Genomic DNA, 10626 nt, shown 5'->3' on the forward strand with positions numbered 1-10626 from the left:
TCGTTTTTTTGTTTTGTTTTGAAGATAATAAACTAAACTTGTTTTACTTACTGTTGAAATAAAGTGTATTGTTATAAGGTTTTTTGTGAAAAATGTGAAAAGTGTTATACCAACAAACAGGTAATTAGAGTAAATTCTGTTTGTGCAGTATTAAATTCATTTTAAATACACAGGACACGAAAAACTAAGACGAATGGAAAGTGAGGTTGAAGCAGGGTTTTATTCGACTCATGAAAAAATTGTGAGTTAATACTACTTGCTGTTACAAAACAAGTAATACTGAATAAGTTAATAGAAACTTGTTAAAGTGGAAAAATGTACAATATATTTTAAACTATTAATAAACTTACTGTTCAAAAAAATGCTTTATTTTAAAAAAATGTTCAACGCCACTACTTAACATCATTTTTATACAAACGCAAGTTCTTTCTTTTAAATTTAAAAAATTACACACTTAAAAAAAGCTTTATTCGTAGAATATCAAAACAAATTTTTTCAAATGCCAAAGCTTAATAATTAAAGATTTTTTTATAATTTATGTCACACCAATGTAAAACTTAACTTAAGACCAAATATTAAGACTTTACACATGTTTTGCAATACGTTTATGCTTTTAAAAACCTTTATATAACTTTACAGTGTAGAAACAATCGTTGTTGGTGTGTAGATGATCAAGGAAAGTTCTTTAAAAAAGTGCTAAAAAACTTTGAAAAATGTTGAAAATAAATAAGATTGTCTACTGTAATTTTATCTTAACATATTTTACTATTCATTTGAACTTATAATTCATATAATACATGTAGTTTATTATCTTAAACTTTACTTATTATAAAGTACTTACTGTTTACGTTTACCTTTTAGCTCCATATGTGTATATAGCTATATACATGCCTTATCATTCTTTTTACCTAATAAACGTATATTGCTTAAAAAAAATGCAGTAAAAAACTATAAGGTTATTTTAATGTGTATATTTTAAGTACGATACTTTGTGTTTCATTATAAATCATAAATAAAATTGTTAACGGTAAAATGGTTTTCTTTTTAAGTTTCTGTTTTGCTAATATTAATCGACAAAATATTTAAAAGTAAAGAAATAAATATTTACACTTTTTTATGATCTATTAATTTTTTTTTGATTTATCTAATACCATATAGCTTAAAATAGTAATGTATTTTGATAATTCATAATATTCTTTTTTTTACTGTTCTCAAACCAATCAGGCTGCATTTTTTTTAGTTAATCCTTTTTCGTTTTAAATTTCGTAAATCAAAACTTAGTTTTCAAACTGTTAATTTTAAATAAAATAAAATACAAAAATAAGCTGTATTTTTACTCGATTATACGTAAATGTAATCATTATGTGCTTGTTATTAAATATCTAGTTAGGACTAAACTTTTAAAGAAAAATTAAAAAGTTTATTAACTTTACGACTTACTTTGGAAAATGAATTTAACAAATATTTACAATAAAATAAACAATTTCAAAAAGTTTTATACAAATAACGCTGTAGTTTGATAATTACAGTTTAACAAAAAGATAAAGTAAAAAAAAAACAAAGTAAAGTAAAAAAATGTTTTTAAGATAAATAACAAAACGAACCAAAATAAGTTTCAGGTAAGTCGGAATAGTTACTTTCAAAATTTTTTGAAACACTTTTTCCACACTATTAAAAATTATAGGATGTCGAATTAGGGATATTATGAAAAATCTTAAACCAAAAATAAAACTGCTCATTAAAGTTTCACAGTTTGATTTGCTTGAGTTAAGCATGGCTTTAATCAAATCAACTATCACCCATATTCGACTAGATTAGACAAACGTTCTCAACAGTTCCGTTTGATTTAGCACGTAATGTGCAATCATCCGTTACACATTCTGAGAGTTCTGGCATAAATGCTTCGGTTTTCATCACGACATTCTGTACGACTTCAACACTAATTGCACCATTTACAAAATCTGAAACGCATTCAATATGCAACTTGTTGATTGAATGAACTTGTGCAATGCATTTCATCAAACTTGATTTGTTCATGTTTATTACAGCGTTTTCGTGGTTGACCAGTTTTTTTTTTTGAAACGTCAACTTTTTTTTTGAATGAAGCCTTCTGCTTCTCAAGTTATTGCAAAACTTTACGTTTGTGTATATTACTTGATGGTCGTTTTTTCACTGGGCATGTGTACATGTTTTATTTTAAGGTAAAGTTGAACTAGCTTTAAATTTTATATACACTAGTTGGAGCAACAACAAACAAACGGGTTCATAACTGTATATTTAACGACATGTCTGTAAAATTTAAACCTTTTTTTATAAAGAACTGATTGTTTTAAAATGCTTTGGGTAATGGCCTATACATTGAAAAAGCAAGTATAGGTGTTTATTAAAGTTAAAATTTAAACAATCGTAAAACTTAACAATTAAACAACATTTATTAACAATTTGAACGGTTTTAAAAAGTTAATTGTCAGTGTTAGAGCGGTTTGTCTGATTTTTTCCAGTGATAAATCGACTATATCTTACTTGCTCTAAATTTATAGTAGTAATAGTTTTTTATTACAATTTGGTATTTAGGTTTGCTGCAAAATGTAAAACAGTCGCATTTTTGAAAGCCAACGTGAAAATATTTATCTTTTTACTCGTCACTACAATGTGAGGACTTACACTTTAATAGAACCCTTAATGTTTATATGGTGTACAAAACTTGAAAATTTTTTGTGCTTGAAGTAGTTGAGAAGTATATAGTCTATAAACAATTTTTGATCGGGAATATAAAATTTGTTCTCTTCAACGTCCAACGAAGTTTTACTTTTACTCCTTTTTAAATAAGGTTAACAATTTTGTCTGAAACATTTTTTGTTTTAGTACCATATAATAATAATTATAAAGTACTCCTGCTAAAAATAATTCAGAGGTTTTTAACATTAAAAATTCCTTAAAATATGTTCTACTTTATTGAAAAAAGTATTAAACTTCCGAAAGAGCTCAAGTCTTAGACTTTTTTTTTTATAAAATAAAACTTCTCGAATTAGGATCAACTAGTAAAAAAAAGATATTCTAATGAGGAAAACAAACTACTTATTTTTTTACTTACGCACATAACTAACTAGTTTTAAAAAGTAAAGATATTTTTTTAATCAGAGTGAAAAAGCATTCCATTTTTAATTTTAGTTTATTTTAGTTATAATTAACTTTAATTATGTAAAGGTAAAAAATTGCAATAAACATTACTCAGTTTATTCTTAAAGTAGAAGTATGAATAGTTAAATTCAGGGCTCCCACTAAAATAAAAAACTTATAGGAAAATCCATAAAATACAGCAAACTTATAGGGAAATAATGCCCCATGAAAAATGTGTAAGTTACACGTATGTTCACTAGCTTGGGAAGATGTTGGTTATCACAATCCTTACCTAAGGTTTTAAACAATAACCAGTTCACATCAGGACTATCCATTGATAGTTGGATTAATTCATTTTGGTCAAAACCTTCAGTTGCTTTTTTTATAGAAGACCTTTCGATAAGTAGTGTGTCAAAAACTCAGATGCCAAATATCGATTACATACTTTAAAATACTTTTATCATCAAAATAATCAGACAATAATGTCCATCTGAATTTTTTTTGTAATTGGGTACTGAAGTTTTTATCAAAAGATAAGCATAACAGGTGCTCTCTTAAACTTTATTTATCAAAATACCTTTTGCATATGGAGCAATGGAAAAATTTCAGACCTATGACAACTTGGTAGATTTCATTTTGTAGCTATCGAACTATAATGAAACATAGTTTTAAATAGTTCAGCAAGATCCTCTGATGAATTAAAATAATAGTTACTTTCCACTGTTTTTCATACAACAAGAATATTTAAAAATGCGCTTTATGTTTTGCACTCTTAAAAAAAGTGCATATATAGTATAAATGAAATTTAAAAGATAATAATAGTGGTTATTTTATCACAAAAATTTCAATCACCAAGCAAAAAAACGTAATTTCTAAGGGTTTTCACATATTTATCTGTTTTTTATAGGGACTTTTCAGAATATTGCAAATTTCAGAGGATAAGTAGAGAAGTGGGAACCCTATACATTGTATTTTTTCAAAAATTTGACTTTGATAGAAAAATTGTTAGTAGATTTAAAAAAGAGTAATTTAGTTTTAAAAACAAATTTATATTTGTAACGTTGCACACAAAAATATTTAAGACATTTTCTACTCTTATAACATTAAGTACTTTCAACTCTCAAAATATTTTTCAAGTAACTGATGACCAAGTATTGAAACAATTAACATAAAAGTTTTTGTACAAAAATTTTACAGATAGAATGCTAAAAAACTCTAGTGCATTAACTCTACTGTTCTTTCTTCCAGTTTATCTAGTAAAACTGATCTCAAAAAAGATCATAGAAATTTAAAGTTTACTAAAAGCAGAGATCGGCAAAACGCAACCAGCAATTCAATTTTTAGCTAAAATCGTTTCTTTTGCAAAGAACAACAAAATATTTAAAAATTAGTTATTAATCTATTACCGAATGTATTATGTTAAGTAAGAAAGAGTATTTTTGCTGATACCTACGCTTATTTTAACAACCGTGGCTAACGAATGACGCTATTCCACCAAGTGGTCCCGCAAAACATTTTGCAAGGAAAACTGGTCCATTACTTATAAAAGGCTTCCTACCTCTAACCTGGAGCAGTGGTTCTTTGAATTTAAAAAGCTGTGATCATTAAATTTCGAAAGAAAAAAAAAAACTGTGACTATTTTTGTGAAAACCATTTGAATGTTACCATTTGAAAACAAAAGTAGATATATTAAACAGTTATTTTAGAAACAATTTTACTAGCCATCTAAACTTTTGTGCACGTTTAAATGACATCTATGCACACGACTGTGCTCATTCACCTTGACTAAGGAGTTTAATTTTTTAAAATCGAATTCTAACAACTAAATAAATTTAATGTTTAGCAAAAAAAAATATTACAAGTATGTCATTAAAAATATTTCAAACCGGAAATACAAAAACTTGTTAAATGTTGCAAAGAAAAAGTTTAGTTTGAAAAATTCCAGCAACAGTCTTATTACTTCCGTGCTATAACTTTAGCATAATATAGTTAATATTAAAACAAACAGACAATTTTTTTTTATATACATGTTTAGTAAAATTAAATAAACACACATGTTACTTCGTGCAGGTTATCTTTTATATCAATAATTATTTAAGTCCGAAAAAAAACGTTAATAACACCATGTTTACATTATAGTTCGTAAATAAACAAAAACTAAGATGAAAAGTTTTAAAAACACGTTAAAATTTACGACAGTAAAAACTAAATACCATAAAATACACGACTTGATTTGTTAGATGTTTTATGTGTTCAACATTCATTAATTACTTTTACTTTCAAACTGAAGTTTTGTATTATTTGTTAACAAAAAAGGAGCAAAGATTAATTACGTTGAGATTAGAACGATTAATTCACTTAATTTGTATTGCACGAACATACTAAAATGTTAAGTTTAAAAACTTTTACATTGATCATCAACTTGAAAAATTATAAAAATAGTTTTTTTGATTTTACATATACTACTATAACCGACGAAATTCACGAACAAAAAATAAGTCAAAACGATAACAAAGCATATAAAACTAAATAGATTTAAAAACATATAAACGTTTACAACATGTAAGAAAAGCAAATTATACAAAAAGTTTTCAACGTTGCGAGTAAAAAGAATGTGTGTATAACAATATTGAGCGTGGTTCATTATATTTAACAGGATAAAAGTTTTTTTTTCTTCTTTAGTAAGAATTTTTTTTCTTCAACAAACAAATTTTCAACTTTTTTCACAAACTATTAGAACACAAAAAAAAAGCGAGTGACAAAATGTGCGCGAAAAACCACGTGCATCTTGACAGGAGAACTTTCACGTTCTCACCTGGAACTTTCCCGCCTTGGTGATGTACTTGACCCCCTTGAACGGCTTGTACCGTTCGTTCCTCATGTCCAGCCTGCTGATCCGCAGCCCGCTCAGCGCCACCTGCTGGATCTTGAAGTTCACGTTGAGGCTCGGCTTCTCCTCGGGCGCCGGCACGCCCGCCTGCAGCGACAGGACTCCCCTGAGCTGGGGCGGCCTGCCCGGCTGCACCTTGCCCACCTCCCACGTCAGCAAGTTGGTCACCGGGCTGAACGAGTACTCTCCCTGCGAACGTTGGAAAATATGTAAATGGTATGAACCGTTATACTATAGTAAGTAATCACAAACAAAAAACAACAATTTAATTAAATTATATTTTCAAAGATTAGTTTAGATCTCTGACGAGTAGTCTCCCTGAAAAATAAATGAGGCGTTACAAACATCAATTTACACGACTTTATATTAAATTATAAAATGTGCGGCTTGATCAAGCTTGACAAAGGAATCAAAGCCCGTACGCGGTAAAAATCAAAAACTTTCAATGATTATCTCTCAATTAATTTCGTGTGACCTTAGAAACTCTTAAAAATACATTAAGCCGAAAGCGATAAAAATATTATGTGTGTTGCCCAATGTTATATTAAAAACAAGAATAAAAACAAGTACGTAAATAATTTTAAAATATCATTTTGGCAGAGACTTTGCATTCATACAAAAAGTAGCTATGAAAAGTTTTCCGCCAGAAAAAAAGTATGAACTTTTAACTTAAAAGGTTTAGCAAATTATTTCACACAAAAATCAGTTATAAAACGTTTGTTTTTTCCTACCTGCGACGGTTCCAGGCTGACGTTGGTGACCTGCTTGGGCAGCTTCGAGGTCACCCTGACCTCTTCCACGGTCTTGCCCGAGGTGTGCCTGCCGCCCACCGACACTTCCAGCTTCCCGCCCGACCCCTGGTACTGGACGTTGTGCTTGACGTAGACGGGCACGGACACGTTGCCGCCCTGGTTCACGTGGTACGTGCACAGCTTGAACTGGCCGTCGGGCGGCACGAACGACATCACCCTTTCGTTCTCCCACCTGAACAAACACATTTCTCGAAATGCTTTTATCAACAAACTGCATGAAAGGTATCAATTTTACTTATAAGTATTAGGACCTTTTGGAATGAATATCTTTCATGGTTAACTTTTATTAAAAAAACGAACATAAAATGACTTATATGAAACATAATGAATTTAACTATTAATATAACTCTATAATTATTTTATTGTAGCTCGCTCCCCAACCTTATATTTTTATCAATTTCAATAAAAAATCACGCGCGCAACAAGTTGAAGCGAATTTCCTGCATTTCTAAAAACTGCAGGCCTTCTTTTTGTTTACTTTAAAATATTTTTTAAATTACAACAAAATAATTGTTATTAAATTTTATTGTATTTTTAAGTAATTGGGTTTGAATTTAATCATTTGTAAATAATATATATAAAACAATTTATCGCACCCTCTCCCAGTTCCGCAGTTACTTAAAGGGCTTGAGTAACTTTTATCAATAATTAAACTACAAGAATGGCAGGGTTGCCAAATGTTTTTGGGAAAAAATTCTCCAAGTTTTCAAAATTTCCTCCGGGTTTTTAAAAGTACACATTTTGGGTCTATTTTTAGTTTAAAATTAAGTTTAAGGTGAAAAACTTCGTTAAATAGTATAAAAACATTACAAATATACTGTAGAGATAATTTAAATGTGTTTTTAAAATATAAAATTGTTGATTAGGAAAAAAAACTTCATCTATATGATACATTATTAATGTCAAATAAAATTTTCTACTTAACATGTAAAAACTGTTTAAAATTCCAGGTTTTTTTAAAACTACAAGTCAAATCTGAAATAAAAAATAACGAATTTATCTTTTAACACAAATATACAATTGTAGCAAATACCTTCGCAGCCTGACGCACGGGTGGAAGCTGACATCGTCCAACAGGCGCGGGTTGACGAAGTTCATGCACAGGTCAGGCATCCCTGACAGCTTCACCTGAATGAAAAGATTAGTTGAAGCTTAAAATTAAAAACCCTAGTACGTGGTATTTAATTTTCTCATAAGTCTCCATCAGATACTATGGTTTGGCACACCAGACAACTTCACCTGACAATTAGAATATTAGATGAGGCTTTTTTAAGAGGTTTATTTAAAGGATTTTATTTGATAACTATTAATGCTTTATATTTAATTTACTCTTCTTGAGTCGCATAAGATACGGTTTGTTGGGATTAACAAATAAAGTGTTAAGATTTAATGAAGTTTTCATACTTATTGATTGAGCACCTAAATGTATGTACTAGTTTAAAAAAGCATGATCAAGACAGTAAGAAATAATATTTTATACTTAAATAAAAGTCCTAACACATAGAAAGTTTCATCTGCGAGACTATTAACAATCTAATTAATGGAAAAAATTCTTTAGTGTAATTTGCAGGATCAAATAAATTAATTTTTTAAAGCGTACCTGTGCGTTGATGGATCCCTGGATCTCGGCAAAAACAATCGAACCGGAACGGTCGATGATGGCGTCAACCTCCTCTGTGACGTCAAAGTAGGCCTCGTTCGACGCGTACTTCACCCCCTGCCTCCGCCACGGCACGTTGCTGAACTGACCCGAGGGCAGTTGGTCGGCCACGTTGCTCTTGCCAGTTACGCTGTTCACCACCTTTCATGTTGGGGGGTTTTATGAAAAATAAAACAAAAATGCTCAAAAAACTTATCTGCTGGAAAGATATAACAAAATATTATTAAAGCTGATCACCACCTTGCGTATCATGTTAGGGGGTTTTATGAGCTCCTTGAGCACGTTGCTCTCGGTTGCCAATGGATACCCGTTGTCCAGCATCTCCTCTAGCAACTCGTAGACCACGACGTAGTTGTCCTTGATGGTCCGCTCCTGAAGAAAATTAAAGTTTTCAAACGAAGACTTAATTCACAAAACACAAAAATGAGTCGAATAAAATATTAACATACTAGAATTTTAAAATTAATGTTTTTTTTGCTACATAATAACCTGGCACTCGCCAAAATACGAGATGAAAGTATCCACGATGCAGTGCAAGAACTCGACCACAAACAGGGGCTGCACCTCTTTTGAATAAAAATAATTATTATAAATTAGTCAAAATTTTATTTTTAAATAATTATTTTAATAGTTTAAAACTTTTTAAAAGTTTAAAAAAACTAATAAAATAATTTACAAACATAAAATCATGTGCACAATAAAAAATCAACAAAAAAAGTTACCTTTGGCGACCACCGACACGAAGTACAATCTCTCCCTGTAAATGCTTATCAAGTAGTGGTTGGGGGTGACTATTATGGGCGGGACGTCTTCCGGGTTGGCGGTTTTTTCCAGTTGCTGGAAGAAGGAGTCGCACACCGACTTCTTCACCGCCGTCCTCCAGTGCTTCTCCATAAACACGTCCCGGTGCGAGTTGATCATAAACAGGGAGTTTATCATGGTTTCAAAATTTAATAAACCTGGTAGAAACAATGTTTGACTACATATAACTGTGTAGTTAAAAGAAAAAAGCTTATAACTAAAAAATAAAAAAATTAGGAGAATTTTTTTAATAATAAGTATAGTATTACAGACTGAGTTTATCATCATTTTAATATCAAATACTTGGTAGAAAAACAATATTTAATAAATATAAGGTACTTGTGGGAATGTTAAACATTTGTAACGTTATTCCAAGACAAAATGGCGTGCTTTTTTTTCAAGGCATAGTTTTAAACGCTAGTAAAAATTTTTTGATGAAAATTAAATAAACTTAGTTGACAACATTACTTGGTAAAAAGTTTTGCTTTTTATTTTAATTTTATTAATAATCAAGTATTTTTAAAGTTTTTCAATAGTTTTGTTATAAAATCTATTTGATTCTATAATGTTTTTTAAAAAGTGTCAAGTTTAATCATTGTTGGGTATATAAAGTATAAAGAACACAATACCAATTAAAACATTTAAAACTACTATTACAAAAAACAGATATTCGAAAAAAAAAAATAATAATATGAAACGTATTATTCTGAAATTGAATATTTTAGAAAAGTTTTGATAAATTAAAAAGAAATCTACAGAAAACTCTAAAACTATAACATCAAACATCAAAATTTTTTACAGCTAGTTACTTCAGCCTAATAAAAACATCTTATAAGCTTTATAACGCAACTATTATTTACAAATTTAGAGAACAAGAAATTAAGTAAATACAAAATGATTAAACCAAGCTTGTTTCACTGTTATAATAGCAAATGGTGTTTGTACATTTAAAAATAAGGCCGTTTGCTATACTAAAAATGTACTTTTGATAATAACCAGAATAGTATAGGCTGGATTTTTTTTTCTAGATAAATATAGTACTTTAATACGCACATCATCACTACTCCATAAAATAATGAAAAAGTATGTTATGGGTACCTAAACAATGTTAATTTGTGAGTCCACACAAGTTAACTAATGATAGAACATTAAAGCATGAGTATTTAACTAATCAAACTTGTCCACTTGTTTCTTATTTCAGCTTTTTAATTTAACCTCTTGCTGAAAACATACTTGAATTATTTGTACTTTGCAAATTTTACTGTACGGATTTTGAGAAACAACTGAACAGTCAGAAGCCATTCAAACATCAATCTTTAACATTGATCAGGTTGCAGCAGGTC

At 29.5% G+C, this 10626-nt stretch overlaps 1 protein-coding gene across 1 annotated transcript; it reads right to left on the bottom strand.

Annotated features, from left to right (window-relative positions):
* Window positions 1-5160: 5160 nt before the first annotated feature.
* Window positions 5161-9435, bottom strand: LOC145834982 (AP-3 complex subunit mu-1-like). The gene is made up of 7 exons (XM_082942511.1): window positions 9205-9435; window positions 8972-9048; window positions 8723-8854; window positions 8423-8623; window positions 7856-7950; window positions 6742-6994; window positions 5161-6199 (listed from the first exon to the last, which is right to left on the bottom strand). Exons 1-7 carry the CDS (start codon window positions 9419-9421, stop codon window positions 5924-5926), a joined length of 1251 nt encoding a protein of 416 aa, XP_082798637.1. The 5' UTR covers window positions 9422-9435; the 3' UTR covers window positions 5161-5923.
* Between the last annotated feature and the right edge of the window lie 1191 nt (window positions 9436-10626).

Source organism: Thalia democratica, chromosome 4, assembly GCF_965202585.1.
Source record: "Thalia democratica chromosome 4, ktThaDemo2.hap1.1, whole genome shotgun sequence".
Lineage (NCBI taxonomy): Eukaryota > Metazoa > Chordata > Thaliacea > Salpida > Salpidae > Thalia > Thalia democratica.